Below are 20,009 nucleotides of genomic sequence, written 5' to 3' on the forward strand. Positions count from 1 at the left end.
CTACTACGGTTTTATTTACGTATCCGCTGCAAATACAGTACTGTTAATGTCTTATCCACAACGCTGCACAAAATTCGATAACTAGTTGAGTCCTGAAGAGTGTGTTTCCTAATACTAACACAGAAATCAGGTTAACCTCTTCAGTACTGGGACATATTTTACCCATGAGTCTTGGGTATGATCACACTATTTTATCTACATTAGGAGGGGTCTATGGAGGTCAGAAGATTAATGGCCAGAGTCTTCACTATTTCAACCTCCACATAAGTTTCTGAAGCTGTATGAAATCAATAAACAGAAAGCAGAATAAATATAAAAATGCGTCATGGTATTGATAGCAAGTTAATCTGTCACTACAACCATCAAAACATCCTGGAAAATCCGTGAAAAAGTGTGACATGGAAGTGTTTTAGAATAGTAACGTAAATTACATGATTTTGGTCGGGTTCTGAAGTGTGTGTCTCCCTTTAATAAAGCAGAAATCAGATTAATTTGTCACTACATCATTAAAACATCCTCAGAAACCCGTGTACCTTAAACAAGAGCCTTCTGAAGTAGTGGAAGTGTTTTCATATAGGAACTTAAGCTACGTAAGTTTGGTATCCACATATATAACCGGTCGGGTTCTGAAAAGTGTATCTCCTTATAATAACACTGAAATCACGTTACCCTGTCATTACAATCATAAAAGCACCCTGAAAAACTTGTGTACCTTACAACTAGAGGCTTCTGAAACAGTGAAAGAGCGTTGTGGAAGTGTTTTAGAATAGAAATCTGAGGTACATAAATTTTATTGGGTTCTGAAATCACGTTAATTAATCTGTCACCTGAACCATTAACAAGAGGCTCTTGGAATAGTGGAGGTGCGTCGTGGAGGTGTTTTAAAATAGAAACTTAAGATACATGAGTTTTAGTCTGGTTCTGAAGAGTGCGTCTCCCTATAATAACGCAGAAATCACGTTACCCTGTCACTACAACCATTAAGCACCCTGAAAAACCCATGTACCTTCAGTTAGAGCCTTTTGAAATTGTGGAAGTGCGTTTTAGAATAGAAATCTAGCGTACATAAACTTGGTAGTGTTCTGAATAGTGTGTTTCATTTTAATAACGTAGAAATCACGTTCATCTGTCACTACAGCCATTAAAAACACCCTGAAAACCCGTGTACCTTCAACTAGAGCCTTCTGAAATAGTAGAGGTATTTTAGAAAAGGAACCTGAGCTACATAAGTTTGGTTGGTTTCTGAAGTGTTTCCTTACAGTATGCAGAAATCAAGTTATTGTCACTATAACCATTAAGACACACTGAAAAACCCGCGTACCTTCAACTACAGCCTTTTGAGATAGTGGAGGTGATAGGAACTTAAGCTACGTAAGTTTGGAATCCACATACATGAACGGTCGGATTCTGAAGAGTGTGTTTCCTTATCATAAAGCTGAAATCACGTTAACCTGTCACTGCAACCATTAAGACACCCTGAAAACCCGTGTACCTTCATTTAGAGCCTTTTGAAATAGTGTAAGTGGGTTGTGGATGCGCTTTAGAATAGAAATCTGAGGTACACAAGTCTGGTTGTGTTCTGAATAGATTGTTTCCTTATAATAATGTAGAAATCACATTCATCTGTAACTACAACCATTAAAACACTCTGAAAACCCGTGTACTTTCAACTAGAGCCTTCCGAAATAGTGGAAGTGCGGCGTGGAGGATTTTACAAAAGGAACTAAAATTTGACCGGGTTCTGAAATCACGTTAATCTGACACGACAACCATTAAAACAGCGAACCTTTAACTACAGGCTTCTGAAATAGTGGGTATGCTACGTTGAAAATGTTTACAAAAGGAACCTAAGCTACATAAATTTGATCGGGTTCTGAAATCATGTTAATCTGACACTACAACCATTAAAATTCCTCGAACTTTTAACTACAGGCTTCTGAAATACTGGATGTGCGTGGAGGTGTTATAGAATGGGACCCTGAGCTACATGAGTTTTGTATCGCCTGGCTCTGAAAACAGTGGAGCAAGTATAACAGTGCCGGCCCGCCCTGCCACACATATCAATCACACTGTTATTACAAACGTCTTCATTTTCCTAGAAATCTTGGCCACATTTTCAGCGATATTTTCCTTACGTATATCCTGTGTGTGTGTGTGTGTGTGTGTGTGTGTGTGTGTGTGTGTGTGTGTGTGTGTGTGTGTGTGTGTGTGTGTGTGTGTGTGTGTGTGTGTGTGTGTGTGTGTGTGTGTGTGTGTGTGTGTGTGTGTGTGTGTGTGTGTGTGTGTGTGTGTAAACCAAATCTCGAAACGCTTTATATTTTTGTGAATGGACCATGATCACTATTTTCAAAGACTACAAACATTAGGACAGCACATGAAATACGTAACAGATTCAACCTAAAGTCAAATCCACATAAGAGAGAGAGAGAGAGAGAGAGAGAGAGAGAGAGAGAGAGAGAGAGAGAGAGAGAGAGAGAGAGAGAGAGAGAGAGAGAGAGAGACGAAGGAAATGATTCTCCAACAAACTGGTAAATGAATGGAATAAACTACGTCAGCAGATATTTTTTGTGCCGAGTCACCAGAGAACTAAACAAAGAACATTAAACACATTTATAAACGAGGATGTTAGATGGAAATAAATACAAACGTCATGCTGGGACTGTCACATGTATAGAAGTGAAGGTTTCTTGCAGTCATCCCTCATCTTTTTACGTTTTCATGTTCTTAATCTTAAATTATGTAGTATTACTTAAATTCAATGAGAGAGAGAGAGAGAGAGAGAGAGAGAGAGAGAGAGAGAGAGAGAGTACAGTCCTGCCTTGTGTGCTTACCTCCTTGTGCTGCAGCTGCTGACGAAGGCCGGACACCTGGTGGGAGCCGTGAAGATTAGCCACCTGCAGCCGCTCCTCCAGGTCCTCCCGCGCCCGCTTCGCCTCCTCCAGCTGGCGGAGAGAAGGGCGTGAGTGACAGGGGGTGACAGGGGGTGATAGGGGATAGGGGCGGGTGCAGGTGTGAAGGTGATACGGGTAAGGGTGATAAGGTCTAAGGGTGAGTACTGACGGTGGTGATGATAATGGCGGTGATGGTGAGGGTGGTGATGATAGTAATATTGGCACACCTGTTACTGATAGTGATGTTATGACGACTACTACGAAAACCACTACTGCTCCTACTTCTGCTGCTACTACTACTACTATTAAGAAGATGAAGAAGAGAATGAAGAAAAGATAGGATAAATGAAAAAAGAACAACAAAGAGAGGAGGAGGAGGAGGAGGAGGAGGAGGAGGAGGAGGAGGAGGAGGAGGAATCATCAATTATTGATCATTTGCTACCCATTCAAAGTCAGTGTTCACATTACAAACTTTAAAAAGTTAAATAAATAAATAAATAAATAAATAATAATAATAATAATAACAATAACAACAACAACAACAACAACAATAATAATAATAATAATAATAATAATAATAATAATAACACGTCCTTCACTTTTTTAATGATATTTTCCAAGATCCAATTTTCTCTTCATTTTTTATTTTCTTTAATTTACACTAACGTTATCTCTCTCTCTCTCTCTCTCTCTCTCTCTCTCTCTCTCTATGTTCCCTTATCAATCCATAAGCGTTCTCTCCCTACTCCCCTACACACACACACACACACATCCGCTGACGCCCATAACAAACTTCCTCTAACTCCTATACCCTCTCTCTCTCTCTCTCTCTCTCTGTGACTATTCTTCCATGTCTCCCTATCCTGTTTACTTCCTCCCCCCCCTCCTTCCTTCCTTTCTTTCATTTCCTACTTCTAGAACTTCCTCTCTCCTCCTCATGTGCCCCTCCCTTCCTTCCTCTCTCCTTCCCTTCACCAAGCTCAGAATTCCTCCATCTTTCTTCCTTTTCTTTTCTTTCGTTATCAAATATTTTTTTCCCCTACCCCACTACTAATATCGTTTTTTTTTTTTGCTTTATTTTTATGTCTATTTCACATTTTTCTTCCTTTTCCTATTCCTTTCTTTTCTTCTACCCCTTAACTTTTCTTTCTTTTTCCTTCCCATCACTGATATCGTATTTTTCTTTATTTTCCACGTATATTTTACTGGTTTCTTCCCTTTTCCATAAATCTTCCTAACACCAAAAGTCTCTCTCTCTCTCTCTCTCTCTCATCATTCCCCCTTCCATCATTTAGACCTCCCCTCTCTACCCTCTCCCTCTCCTCCTCCTCCTCCTGCCTGCCTGCCTGCGTTCCCCTTTCCATCACTACGACCGCCCCTCCCTCCTTCCTTCCTTCCTTCCTTCTCTCCCTCTCTCGTCCATCGATCACGTCTCCTTCACTGTCAGCCGCCAAGAGCACCACAAACAGGCTTACTGATGGTTCGCCCCTCGCCCCTCAAACCCACAAATATTACATCAATTATTCAGCCCCACACACACACACACACACACACACACACACACACACACACAGGCTGCAGCACACGAGTTGATATTTACTGCACCTTCTTGATCTATCTTTAACTTAACCTCACGTTCTTAAATTAAAATAAAAATTGAAAGTGCAAGAAAGAGTAAGAGAGATTAATTAACCCCTTCACAGCCAGATACATATTTCCTTCTTTAACTTCTATATTTTTTTCTGACTTTTGTGGTAAACTCTTCTATTTTTTTTAGTTTCATAAAAGCAAATTTACTACCGTCTGTTTCTTTTTTTTTGTTTTTTTCCCCGTGCAAACAATTATTATAGTGCCAAAAGGGTTGAAAAAGCATGACCAGTGCAAACAATTATTATAGTGCCAAAAGGGTTGAAAAAGCATGACCAGTGCAGGAGAAGGCTTAGGTAAGTCCTGGATTATATAAGGTGTACTAAAACCTATTCATTCATTTAAACCTTTTCAGTCCTGGGATGCATTTTTACCACAAGTTCTAGATACAATTATATTTTATTTACATTAGGAAGGGTCTATGGAGGTCAGAAGATTAATGGCCAGAGTCCTCACTATTTTATACCACACATAAATTTATGAAGCTGTTTAAAATTGCCAAATAGTAAACAGAATGAATATAAAGGTACTCAAGGGATTAAACTATTATAACTTCATGTTCCTTCATTTGATTCTAGGGCAGGTCAGGGAGAGATTAATGAAACAAGTCCATTTTTCCATGTAAGAGGAGAAAACTAGCCAAGACTAACAAAAACAATTAAACCAAAAGACCCACTTAGATGTCAGTCCCCAAACCAGTCTTTTTTTCTTCTTTTTTATGAAAGAGGGGAAATCTGGCCAAGAGCAACAAAAACAACCATACAAGAAGGCTCACTTAGATACCAGTCCCCGAGCAGGTCCAAGTGTCACCCAAAAGAATGAGATAAATATCTTGAAACCTCCCTCTTAAGTGATTTGAAGTCATTGCAATCTCTTCATTTATCTAACAAAACACTGATCTCCATGTTCCTTCTTTGATTCTAATTAATGAGGGAGAGTTTGAGGAAATCCTATATCTATCACACATCATCAAAGCATTGAATCCCTTGGTAAAAATGAAGAAATAAATAGATAAATAAAAAAGGTGGAGAGAAATTGCACACCTAAACTACACAGTCCATAAATTACATTGCACTTTATTGATTCATTGACTCATGCTCCATCCATTCCTTCATGAAAATAACAAACAAATAGATAAAAAAAATAAATAAATGATACACAGGGTCAGAGAGGAATTACATACATACACATGAATTCCTACACCTATTATCCATAAATTGTACTGCCCTCTCTTGGTCCCTCTAACGTACTCGTGGGTAAACCACTCACTCTCTTCTTCATATTGGAAAAATGGCCACAAAGACTCCACAAACACAAACATCCACACAAAGGGGCCTCTCAGAACTTCTTTTAGGTTAGAGGGGAAAACTGGCCAAGGGAAACAAAACAGCCAACCCAAAAGACCCACTTAGTTGCCAGTTGGAGCATGAAGTGTATTGCTCTTTCCTCTCCCTCTCACTATGACATGAAATAATTAACAACACTAGAGGTAACATGTCAATTTCTATAAGCAACTGCAAGAAAGAAGATGCTTAAAATGAACAGGTTTTGCAATTTCTTTTCAATTTAATGAATGGAGGTGAGTGTAAGAGAGGTAAAGATGTCTCCAGGTGGTTAGTAATTAAGGAAAGGTGTAGCAAATGCCATACTTTAAGACACATTAGCTTAAGTTAGATTATGTTATGTTAGCTCATCCAGTCTAATCAAACCTAACTTATTCTGGAACCAACCAAAATATAACTTGAATCTGTTGAGGAATATCATGTTATTTCATTATTTGGTTGACTTTTGTTCCCAATAGCACACACAATACAAGGTTATCATACATTTACATCAATCCTCAATTGTTTCTGTTTTAATGAGGACCTGGTTCACTAAAAGAGTTCAATACCCTTTCATTAGTTTGTGTCATTATTCTTTGCTATCATAATGGAGGCTCACTCACATTACCTTCATCAATTATTAATTCACCTCATTATAATAACGGCCTTATTCACTATTAAAGGTAACCATACTGCCCATTACTCATCGTTATCATTATTCCTCCTATCACACACACACACACACACACCAGCACAGTCATCAAGCCACCCATACCCTCCCTGCTCGCCCTAATTGCAAGGTGTGGAGGTTTGCACAGCTCTCACCCCAGCACAGCCACAATATAGATCTAAGGGCCACAATTCCCCTCTCCTCCCTCCACCCTCCACCCTCCCCTCACCTCCAATAGGGCTTCAAGAGTCCTTCCTCTATCATCAAATTTGCTTCCCCATCCATAAACTCTCCACTCATGATTACCATATCCACTTTTCCTTTCATCTGTCAATTAATTCATTTGCTTATTCACAGTTTGGTGAGTTACAATATAAGTACTGCAATTTCAGTCAAGCTCATGTTACCTTGACTCTACAATCTACAACAGCAACACTACACAGTCAAGTTGTGAAACCATGAATGCTACTTCTAGCAACTTCACCCTCAGTTCTTTACAGTGATCAATAAGTCTTCTTAATGTTGTGCTGTTCTGTTAAGTGTGTGTGTGTGTGTGTGTGTGTGTGTGTGTGTGTGTGTGTGTGTGTGTGTGTGTGTGTGTGTGTGTGTGTGTGTGTGTGTGTGTGTGTGTGTGTGTGTGTATTTACCTAGTTGTATTGTACAGAGTTCGAGTGGGAGTTATGATGTCCTGTCTCCATGTCTCCATTTATCCAATTTTTCCTTAAAGTTATGTACATTATGTGCTGTAACAACTTTATCACTCAATGCATTCCTTTTTTCCACTGTTCTATGTGAAAAACTGTATTTTTCAATATCCTTCAAACACCACCTCATCCTAATCTTTTTTGCATGTCCTCTTGTCCTTCTAGCTTCTGTCACCAGCACTAGATCTTCCATGTCTATTTTTCCAATGCCATTTACTATATTATACATTCTCTTCTATCTTGTAAGGTTGGCAGTCCCATTTCCTTCAGCTTTTCTTCATATGTTAGGTCCTTTAGTTCCAGCACCATCTTTGTATCTATCTTCTGGATCTGTTCAAATCTTCTTACACCTTTTTAAGAGCTCAGTGATCACACCACTGCTGCATATTCCAGCTTAGGATGTATCATGCTCATGATAATTTTTTTCCATCATATCTTTATCCATGAATTGTAATGCCACTCTAATATTAGTCATCATTATATATGCTAATCCAAATATCTTATTTGTGTTTTCGGGATTCATATTTTCTTGTATAATCAGTCCCAGATCTTTTTCCATTTTAGTCTTCATTATTTGTTCCTCTCCCATCAGATACCGGTCTTCTCTTACTTTCTCCGAGTTCCATTACTTGACATTTCTTGGCATTGAACTCTAATTTCCACTTCTTACTCCACTTCAAGATTTTGTTTATATCTTCCTGCAGCAGAAAACAGTCCTCTCGGGTTTTGATTACTATTAGCAATTTTGCATCATCAGCAAACAAATTAATATAACTGTTTATCCCATTTTAAATGTCATTTACCTGGAACATAATGAAGACTAACCCTGACCCTTGTGGCACTCCACTTGTTACTTTACCTCAAGATGAGTATGTATCTCTGATCACAGTTCTCATCTCTCTGTTCTTCAAGTAATCCCTTATCCAATCTAACAAAGTTCCTCTCAGTCCTCCTAAGCTCTTTAACTTCCAAAGTAGTCTGCAGTGAGAGACTTTAACAAAACCCTTTTTTATGTCCAGGTATACTGTGCCCACCCATCCATCTCTGCTTTCCAGTCCTTCTATTACTCTTAAGTAGAAACTTAATGAGTTTGACAGACATGACCGTCTTGTCCTGAACCCAAATTGTCTGTTCGATATAACTTGTTCTTCTTCCAGACATTTAACCCATTTTTCTTTGATAACTATTTCACATAACTTCCCCACAACACTTGTAAGTGACACCAGTCTGTAATTTAATGGCTCAGTTGACTTTCCTCCTTTGAATATTGGGATTATGTGTGTGTGTGTGTGTGTGTGTGTGTGTGTGTGTGTGTGTGTGTGTGTGTGTGTGTGTGTGTGTGTGTGTGTGTGTGTGTGTAATTCACCTCGGTTGCCTACTGGTCACCCAGCCAATCTTCCCCATTACGGAGCGAACTCAGAGCTCATAGACCGATCTTCGGGTAGGACTGAGACCACAACACACTCCACACACCGGGAAAGCAAGGCCACAACCCCTCGAGTTACATTCCGTACCTATTTACTGCTAGGTGAACAGAGGCCACACATTAACCCGTACAGCGTCAACAGATCTGAGACTTTGTGATTTCGCCACTGCTGGCCACATCATGGATTTTTTTTTTTTTTTTGCTAAACCAGTCTTAAATGATGTGAAACAAATGAAAATGACAGTCATTCCTCCCAGAACTGACTGAAAGTGGTATTAATTGGTGCGAGATGTTTTGCGCTAAGGTTAGCGACTTAGCAAAGCCTTATGTGACTAGTTCATTCGCTTCCTCGTTTCTCACCAGTCGATCCCCGAGTTGGACACATGCATAATATCGTTCCTGAGTTGAAAGAAAAACAACATGTCATGATTTGCTGTTTGGGAGTGTTTGTGGCTAAAAAATAGACACGAGATATCGCGAGGGAGTGTTGCCTTTTCGCGGTGCAAATATTTTTTAAGTAATATGTACTTGTTTTTCCTTATAACAAAGCGATTGGAAAATTCTTATTTATGTCATACAAAGTTTTCACTACCACAATATAAGAGTTACCAAAAACATCTGAAATAGTGAGAGTAAGTAATGGAAATTACGCTGCGTTCATATTAGCGGAGTTGAGGCGTCAGTTTACCGCTACATCGAGCTGAAGGCAGCAGAAACTGCTAAAGTTCAGATATGTAATAAATAAATACAGGAAGCATTCATGTTAGCAGGGACGAGGAGGCAGCATGAGCAATGTCTACAGTGCATGATGGCAGTATACTGGTAGGTTTTGAATACGCAATACCTCCGAAAACACGAGGAAGCTCGCCGACGTATCTCATACGTCTCTGACGCCCGGTTCGCTCAGAGTAGCCGACGTATCTCGTACGTCTCTGACGCTGTATGAGTTAAGAGGCTTGCCCATTTGCCTCGCCGCGCCGGGACTCGAACCCGTGCCTCTTGATTGTGAGTCGAGCGTGCTAATCACTACACTACGCGGTGTGTGTGTATTTACCTAGTTGTATTTACCTGGTTGTAGGTTTACAGGGCCTGGGCTTTATGCTCGTGTGGCCCCATCTCCATATCTACACTCATCCAATCTTACTTGAGAAGTATGCACACTCGTTGCAGACACTAATTCTTCATTTAAACTGTTCCACGTCTCAACACATCTTTGTGGGAAACTATATTTTTTAACATCTCTCAGACATCTTTCTTTTCTCAGCTTTTTACTATGTGATCTTGTGCTTCGAATGTCATATTCTTCTCTCAGAATCAGATTCTCATTATCCACTTGGTCCACTCCATTGATCAATTTATAAACTTGTATCAGATCTCCTCTCTCTCTTCTTTGTTCCAGGGTTGGCAGATCCATAGCCTTTAGTCTCTCCTCATATGTCATCCCTTCAAATTCTGGAACCATTCTTGTAGCCATTTTTTGTAGCCTCTCCAACTTTCTTATGTGTTTCTTTTTATGAGGGGTCCACACTACTCCTGCATATTCCAATCTGGGTCTTACTATAGTACTTATCAATTTCTTCATCATTTCTTTGTCTATGTAGTGAAATGCTACTCCAATATTCCTTAACAAATTACATGTTTCTCTAAAAATTCTATCAATATGGCTTACCGGTTGATTGTTTTCTTCCATCGTCACTCCTAAGTCCTTTTCCTTTTTTACTTTCTCTAGTTCCATTTCCCACTTTTTACTCCATTCCCAGATCTTATTTAGGTCTTCTTGCAGTATTTCACAATCCTCCTTTTGCTTTATAACTCTGCACAGTTTCGTATCATCTGCAAACAGATTTATGTAGCTGTTCACTCCTTCTGGCATATCATTAATATAAATGAGGAAAAGTATTGGTGCCAATACTGACCCCTGTGGCACTCTGCTTTCTACTGCTCTCCACTTGGACTTCATATCTTTAACTACCGTCCTTATTTCTCTCCCCCTCAAACAATTTTCTATCCATCTCAATGTGCTTCCTTTTGTGTGTGTGTGTGTGTGTGTGTGTGTGTGTGTGTGTGTGTGTGTGTGTGTGTGTGTGTGTGTGTATTTACCTAATTGTATTTACCTAATTGTAACATACGGGAAAAGAGCTATGCTCGTGTTGTCCCGTCTCCATATCTATTAATGTCCAGCTTTTTCTTAAAATCATGAATATTCCTTGCTGACCACTTCCACGTCTAAACTATTCCATGCTTCCACCCTTCTATGAGGAAGCTATATTTTTCACATCTCTCCTATAAGTGGCCATTTTAGTTTTTCCCATGCCCTCTCGACATTCTTCCATTCCACATACACAGATCTTCCCTATCCATTTTTTCCATGCCAATCATCACTCTGTATATTGCTATCAGGTCTCCCCTTTCTCTTCTGTTTTCCAGGGTTGGAAGTTGCATTCTTTTCAGTCTGTCTTCATAAGTCAAATCTCTTAAGTCAGGCACCATTTTGTTGCAGCCCTCTGTACTTTCTCTAGTTTCCTTATGTGTTTCTTTAAGTTCGAGCCCACTGTATTGTTGCATATTCAAGCCTCGGTCTTATCATTGCAGTAATTATTTTCTTCATCATTTCTTCATCTAGATATACGAACGCCACTCTTATGTTCCTCAATAAGTTCAATACTTCTCCAATTATTTTGTTTATATGTCTCTCTGGCGATAGGTCATTGGTAATTGTCACCCCAAGGTCTTTTTCTTCATGACTGGTTTTATGTCTTCATTTCCTATCTTGTACATACTCCTGATTCTTCTTTCACTCTTGCCAAACTCTATTTTCTTGCATTTTGTCGTGTTGAACTCCATTTGCCATGTACAGCTCCATTTCCATATTCTGTCCAAGTCTTCCTGGAGTAGTTCGCAATCTTTGTCACATCTCACTTTTCTTAACAATTTTGCATCGCCTGCAAATAGGCTCACATAACTGGACACCCCATCCACCATGTCATTTATGTAGACTGCGAACATTACTGGTGCCAACACTGATCCCTGTGGAACTCCACTCTCCACCAATCCCCATTCTGATGGTCTGTCCTTAATTATTGTTCTCATTTCTCTTCCTACCAAAAGTCTTCCATCCATTTTAGTAAACTGCCATGCACTCCTCCTACCATTTCAAGTTTCCAGATCAGTCTCTGGTGTGGTACCTTATCAAAGGCCTTTTTTAAATCCAGATATATTCCATCAGCCCAACCATCTCTTTCCTGTATTACATCTATCACCCTCGAATAGTAACATATCAGGTTTGTCGTGCATGAACGCCCTTTCCTAAAACCAAATTGACACTCACAAAGTATGTCATTTTTCTCCAAGAAGTCTGTCCATCTATTCTTCACCACCCTCTCACACATCTTAGCTACCACACTTGTAAGTGACACTGGTCTATAGTTCAATGGGTCTCTCTTGTTACCTGATTTATAGATTGGGACAATGTTAGCTCTTTTCCAGTCTTGGGGCACTACACCTTCCCTTAATGAGGCATCAATTACTTCACAAACTTTTTCTGCCAATTGCTCCTGCATTCTCTTAAAATCCATCCTGATACCCCATCAGGTCCCACAGCTTTTCTCACTTCTAAACTCCCCATCATGTTCTTGATCTCCTCCACAGTTACTTGAAACTCCTTCATAATCCCTTTCTGTTCCATTACCAGTGGTTTGTCAAAAGCAGTCTCCTTTGTGAATACCTTCCGAAAGCATCCATTCATAGCCTCTGCCATTTCCTGGGATCTTCACTGTATACTCCATTTACTTCTAAACTTTCAATACTTTCTCTATTTTTGATGTTGTTGTTCACATGTCTGTAAAAAGCCTTGGTTGGTCTTTACATTTATCAATTATATCCTTTTCTTGTTTCTTTCTTTCTTCTCTTCTAATCAACACATATTCATTTCTTGCTCTTTTGTAACTTTCCCACTGCTTAATCCGTCTTTTCCTTCTCCACCTCTTCCATGCATCCTCTTTTCTTGTTCTAGCCTTTTCACATCTATCGTTAAACCAGTCCTGCTTTCCAACTTCTATGTTGTCTTATTGGTACAAATTTTTCTCACCTTCTTTGTATATTTTTATAAATTCCTTCCACTTTTCATTTGCTCCTTAGCACTCTTGAATTTCATCCAATTTGTCTCTTGAAAGAATTTCTTTAGGTTTCCAAAATCTGTCTTGGCATAATTCCATCTTCCCACTTTATATTCTTCATTTCTTCTAGATTTCTCTTCGTCTATCACCTTGAACTCCAAAACTGCATGATCACTCTTTGCTAAAGGGCACTCCACCCTCATCTCCTCAATGACCATTGGCTCTGTACTAAAGACCAAGTCCAGTCTTGACGATGCTCCCTCTCCTCCAAACCTAGTATCTTCTTTGACCCACTGAGTTAACACATTTTCCATTGCCAGTGTCAATAGTGTATTTCCCCATGTTGTCTCTGATCCTTCCATTGACCAGTCCTCCCAACACACCTCTTTACAATTAAAATCTCCCATCATTATAGTTCGTTCACAGCCACCCAACATTTCTTCCAGACATGTTCCTGTATCACTTATCATTTCTTCATATTCCTGTACTGACCATGCATTTGTCTTAGGTGGTACGTACACCACTATGTAGTGCCTCTTTTTCCTTCATTAGTTTCTGCTCTGATCTTTAGCACTTCTGCCTTTCCCATACCTTTTTTCACTTGATCCACCTTTATATCTTTTTTAACCAGCAACATCACTCCTCCTCCCATCTTACCTACTCTATTTCTTTTCCAAACGTTATATTTCCTTCTCCAACCTTCATCAGGTCTTCTCCTCTCTCAGTTTTGTTTCAGTAAGACCCACAATATCTGGGTTCTTGTCCCTCAAGTAATCGTTGAGTTCTAAAATCCCCGATATCACTCCATTTATGTTGGAATACATTACATTTCGCTCATATGTAAGTTTCTTTAGTCCTTTCTGTGTGTGTGTGTGTGTGTGTGTGTTTATTAGTTTATTAGTTAGGCAATGTAAAAAATTACACTGAAAATGTACAGGGGGGGGGCACATTAACACAATGAACTAAAAAAGCTTAACCTAACTATGGATAAACTTAACCTACAATTCACTTATTTATTTAAGGCTCGCACAATAGTGGGCACCGCTAAGTCTACCGATCAGTGCGATTCTGTGCTCTTGTGCCATGATTGTGTGTGTGTGTGTGTGTGTGTGTGTGTGTGTGTGTGTGTGTGTGTGTGTGTGTGTGTGTGTGTGTATTTACCTAGTTGTAGTTTTACAGGGCCTGGGTTTTATGCTCGTGTGGCCTCGTCTCCATATCTACACTTATCCAATCTTACTTTAAAAGTATGCACACTCGTTGCAGACACTACTTCTTCATTTAATCTGTTCCACGTCTCAATACATCTTTGCGGGAAACTATATTTCTTAACATCTCTCAGACATCTTCCTATTCTCAGCTTTTTATAATGCGATTTTGTGCTTCGGATGTCATATTCTTCTCTCAGGAACAGTTTCTCATTATCCACTTGGTCCATTCCGTTGATCAATTTATAAACTTGTATCAGATCTCCTCTCTCCCTTCTTTGTTCCAGAGTTGGTAGATCCATAGCCTTTAGTCTCTCCTCATATGTCATCCCTTCAAATTCTGGAACAATTCTTGTAGCCATTTTTTGTAGTCTCTCCAACTTCCTTATGTGTTTCTTTTTATGAGGGGTCCACACTACTCCTGCATATTCCAATCTGGGTCTTATTATAGTACTTATCAATTTCTTCATCATTTCTTTGTCCATGTAGTGAAATGCTACTCCAATATTCCTTAGCAAATTATATGTTTCTCCAAAAATTCTATCAATATGGCTTACCGGTGTGTGTGTGTGTGTGTGTGTGTGTGTGTGTGTGTGTGTGTGTGTGTGTGTGTGTGTGTGTGTGTGTGTGTATACCAAGTTTCTACAAATGTATCAGTGTAACTAAGGTCTAAGGCAATGGTGTGGTGCTTCAGTGAGGTGACCAGACCAAAATGCAGCTATTAAAGTAAAGTAATTCTGTCCTTAAATTAGTCAAAAAGTTTAAAGTGTATCTTGTATGAAAAATGAACACATACATTTCTTTGCTGAATGTTAATTTCATCTATCTATATTCCAAGTTGATGATCAAGTCCATTTAAAGGAAGCAGCCTCGACAATGTGCCTGTATATAAAAATACTTACAAGTATTTTGGCACATGTTTGCCCCTGAGCCTCCATGGTGGTGAGGACTGGCTCTCACCACCATACCTAGGCCTACCTTGTCACATGTGAATTAATAATTTAACACAACGCATATCCTTCCTCATGTAATGCCCACTACCACCTCCCCTCTGGCACTCCTCACACACTGCTCACCTACAACATCTTCATAGTCACTGTCATCTGCATCACACAACTTATCCAGCAAGATGGAGACACTTTGTGAAGATGTCAAGCTCCATAATAAGTTAGAAGTATATAATCAGAAATTCTCTCATTTGTGGACTATAGGAGAATAAATCTAAGCAGCATCAAGTTTTTCAAAAGAGTAATTGTATTAAAAGTACTCTCACTTGCTCAAGTAGCAATAGAAGCCAGTCATCTTTAGCAGTCACTGATTGACATGATATTTCCACATACTGGTCATCAGTCTCATCTTTAACAGTGAGTGCAATGGTGAGTTCCAGTGAGTGGCATGAGTTTCTATAGGAGTTATCACCAAATATCTTGCTGTCATGGATGAGGCTCCACTACCCAACCCAACAAGGAACAGCCTACAAGTGTCATACATCCAGGAAATACACACATTCCATACATTATCAGGAGATCACTTGGAATCTTGTCTCTATATCTTTGTGACTTGTTGGATAAAGGATTTCCCTTTTACATCCATACAAACACACTTCTTTCAGTGCTGGTTTATTTATTTATTATTTTTTTTTTATGGCAAGCATAGGAAGCAATGTCTAGTTGGGTGTCTAGTAAATTCCCAACAATAATCTACTCCTGTACGTGTGAGTGTATTTTCCTAGTTTTTACCTAGTTGTAGTTTTACAGGGCCTGGGCTTTATGCTCGTGTGGCCCCGTCTCCATATCTACACTTATCCAATCTTACTTTAAAAGTGTGCACACTCGTTGCAGACACTACTTCTTCATCTAAACTGTTCCACGTCTCAATACATCTCTGCAGGAAACTATATTTTTTTATATCTCTCAGACATCTTCCCTTTCTCAGCTTTTTACCATGCGATCTTGTGCTTCGGGTGTCATATTCTTCTCTCAGGATCAGTTTCTCATTATCCACTTGGTCCATTCCGTTGATCAATTTATAGACTTGTATCAGGTCTCCTCTCTCCTTCTTTGTTCCAAGGTTGGTAGATCCATAGCCTTTAGTCTCTCCTCATATGTCATCCCTTCAAGTTCTGGGACCATTCTTGTAGCCATTTTTTGTAGCCTCTCCAATTTTCTTATGTGTTTCTTTTTATGAGGGGTCCACACTACTCCTGCATATTCCAATCTGGGTCTTATTATAGTATTTATCAATTTCTTCATCATTTCTTTGTCCATGTAGTGAAATGCTACTCCAATATTTCTTAGCAAATTATATGTTTCTCTAAAAATTCTATCAATATGGCTTACTGGTTGATTGTTTTCTTCCATCGTCACTCCTAAGTCCTTTTCCTTTTTGACTTTCTCCAGTTCTACTCCATCTCCCATCTTATAGATTCCCACAGGTCGTCTTTCACTCTTTCCCATTTCCATGACATGGCTTTTGTTCACATTGAATTCCATTTCCACTTCTTACTCCATTCCCAGATCTTATTTAGGTCTTCTTGCAGTATTTCACAATCCTCCTTTTGCTTTATAACTCTGCACAGTTTCGTATCATCCATAAACAAATTTATGTAGCTGTTCACTCCTTCTGGCATGTCGTTAATATAAATGAGGAAAAGTACTGGTGCCAATACTGACCCCTGTGGCACTCCGCTTTCTACTGCTCTCCACTTGGACTTCATATCTTTAACTACCGTCCTTATTTCTCTCCCCCTCAAATAATTTTCTATCCATCTCAATGTGCTTCCTTTTAAGCCACCCTTCTCCTCTAACTTCCACAGTAATCTTGCGTGTGGCACTTTGTCAAACGCCTTTTTTAAATCCAAATAGATGCAGTCAACCCATCCTCTCTCTCTTGTACTCTATCAACTATTCTAGAATAGAAACTCAATAAATTAGTTACACAAGACCGTCCTTTTCTAAAACCAAATTGGCTATTTGATATTAATTTGTTGTCTTCAAGGAACTCGATCCATTGTTTCTTTATTATTCTTTCACACATCTTGCATATTACACTAGTTAGTGATACCGGTCTGTAATTTAAAGGTTCTTCTTTCCTTCCGCTCTTATATATGGGAACCACCTCAGCTCTTTTCCATTCTACTGGCACTGTTCCATTTTCTATTGAGCATTTTATGATGTTGTATATAGGACTTGCTAGTTCTTCTCTACATTCTTTCAGTATTCTGCCTGAGACTTCATCCGGTCCCATTGCCTTCTCTTCATCCAGTTCCTTCATTAACTCTTTTATTTCAAGCTTGGTTACTTTAATCTCTTTCATATAGATTTTCATATAGATACCCTGTGGCCTCTCAAATTTGGATTCTTTAGTAAAGACCTCCTGGAATTTTTTATTTAATAGTTCTGCCATACTTTTTGGGTCTTCCACCATCCTGTTTTCTCCTTTTAACCTTTCTATTGTTTCTTTTTGCCTAATTTTTCCATTTATGAATCTATAGAACAATTTTGGTTGCTCCTTACATTTTCGACAATATCTTTTCAAGTTCTTTTCCTCTTCCTTCCTCACCTTAACATATTCATTTCTCGCTGCCTTGAAGTTTTCCTTGTTTGTTGGATTCCTATTTCTCCTCCACCTTTTCCATGCTCCATCTCTTTTCTCCTTTGCCCTAGCACACTTTGCATTAAACCAATCTTTCTTTCCTTCTTTTTTTGGTCTAAATTTATATAACTGTGTGTGTGTGTGTGTGTGTGTGTGTGTGTGTGTGTGTGTGTGTGTGTGTGTGTGTGTGTGTGTGTGTGTGTGTGTGTGTGTGTGTGTGTGTGTGTGTGTGTGTGCGTGTATTTACCTAGTTATATTTATGTAGTTGTATTGTACAGGGATTGAGCGGGGCTCATAGTGTCCTGTCTCCATATCTCCATTTATCTAACTTTTCCTTAAAGTTATGCACATTATATGCTGCAACAACTTCATCATTCAATACATTCCATTTTTCCACTGTTTAGTGTGGAAAACTGTATTTTCCAATATCCTTCACACACTGCCTCATCCTGATCTTTTCATGTCCTCTTGTCATTCCATCTTCTTCTGTCAACAGCACCAGGTCTTCTTTTGTCTATCTTTTCAATATCATTTACTATCTTATACATTGTTATCAGGTCCCCACCTTCTCTTCTATCTTGTAAGGTTAGCAGTTCCATTTCCTTCAGTCATTCTTCATATGTAAGGTCCTTTATTCTGGCACCATCTTTGTAGCAATCTTCTATATCCTTTCCAATTTTTTTATATCCTTTTTAGAGCTCGGAGACCATACCACTGCTGCATATTCCAGCCTTGGGCGTATCATGCTTGTGATGATTTTTTCATCATATCTTTATCCATGTCATGAAATGCCATTCTTATATTAGTCAACATTTTATATGATAGTCCAAATATCTTGCTTATGTGTTTTTCAGGGCTCAGATTTTCCTGTATGGTCACTCTCAGATCTTTTTCTTTTTAGTCTTCATTATTTGTTTCTCTCCCATCAACTAGTTCCATACCGGTCTTCTCTTACTCTTTCCTAGTTCCATTATGTGACATTTCTTGGCATTAGACTCCAATTTCCACTTCCTGCTTCACTCATAGGTCTTGTTTATATCTTCCTGTACCAGCAGACAGTCCTCTCTGGTTTTGATAACTCTTAGTAGCTTTGCATCATCAGCGAATAAATTTATATAACTGTTTACCCCAATGTGAATGTCGTTTCCATAAATCTGAAACATAATGGGGGCTAATGCTGACCCTTGTGGCACTCCGCTAGTTACTTTACCCCAAGATTATGTATCTCTGATCACAGTTCTTATCTCCCTATTCTTCAAATAATCTCTTGTCCATTCAAGCAAAGTTCCTCGCAGTCCTCCTATGTTCTCTAGTTTCCAAAATAGTCTTCCATTAGGAACTTTATCAAAAGCCATTTTAATATCCAGGTATACTGTGTCTACCCCTCCAACTCTGTTTTCAAGTCCTGCAATAACTCTGGAGTAGAAGCTTAATAAGTTTGATACACATGACCGCCCTGTCCTGAACCCAAATTGTCTGTTCGATATGACTTGTTCCTCTTCTAGAAATTTAACCCATTTTTTTTTTTTTTTTTTATTATTTCACACAACTTCCCCAAGACACTTGTAAGTGACACTGGTCTGTAGTTTAGTGATTCAGTCACCTTTCCTCCTTTAAATATTGGTATTATGTTGGCTCTCTTCCATTCTAGTAGAACTTTCCCTTAATTTATTGAACTTGTAATTATTTCCCAAATTGGATCCAGTAGTTGGTCTTTTACATTCTTTTAACACCCAACCTGATACACCATCTGGCCCCATTGCTTTTCTGACTTCCAACTTATCCAATAATCTTTCAATATCCTCTTTGTGCACTAGGATCTCCTGTAATCCTTGGCAATCCCATGTCCTATTATGTTCTGTGAAATCATCTTCTGCAGTGAACACCGTTTTGAAGCTCTCATTCATTATTTCACACATTTTCTTCTCTGTTTGGTATGTCTTCCCTTCTTTAATTATTTTTTCAATTGTTTCCTTATTCTTTGTTTTACCATTTATAAACTTGTAGAAAAGTTTGGGTTCATCTTTGCTTTTATTCACTACATCTTTCTTAAACTTTCTTTCTCTCTCCTTACTCTAATATATTCATTTCTGGCATCTTTGTACTACTGTCTGTTATAGTCATTTCCCTGCTTTATGAGTTTCTTCCTTTATCTTTATCTTTTTTTGTGTGTGTGTGTGTGTGTGTGTGTGTGTGTGTGTGTGTGTGTGTGTGTGTGTGTGTGTGTGTGTGTGTGTGTGTTTGTGTGTGTGTAATTCACTGTTTGATCTGCTGCAGTCTCTGTAGACAGCCAGATTACCCACAACAGCTCAGAGCTCATTGTTTCCAATCTTGGATAGGCCTGAGACCAGGCACACACCACACACAACAAGGTCACAACTCCTCGATTTACATCCTCCTACTCACTGCTAGGTGAACACTACAGTGAAAGAAGA

The 20,009-nt window shown here is 39.0% G+C and overlaps 1 protein-coding gene across 3 annotated transcripts in view; it reads right to left on the reverse strand.

The window, feature by feature from the left end:
• Nucleotides 1-20,009, reverse strand: part of LOC123513229 (thyroid receptor-interacting protein 11-like) — a 125,374-nt gene that overhangs the window by 76,288 nt on the left and 29,077 nt on the right. For all 3 annotated transcript variants that reach the window (XM_045270297.1, XM_045270296.1, XM_045270299.1), the window contains exon 3: nucleotides 2,832-2,942. In XM_045270297.1, coding sequence (XP_045126232.1) covers nucleotides 2,832-2,942 — 111 coding nt within the window. The remainder of the gene's footprint in view (nucleotides 1-2,831; nucleotides 2,943-20,009) is intronic.

The sequence above is a fragment of the Portunus trituberculatus genome, chromosome 35, assembly GCF_017591435.1.
Source record: "Portunus trituberculatus isolate SZX2019 chromosome 35, ASM1759143v1, whole genome shotgun sequence".
NCBI lineage: Eukaryota > Metazoa > Arthropoda > Malacostraca > Decapoda > Portunidae > Portunus > Portunus trituberculatus.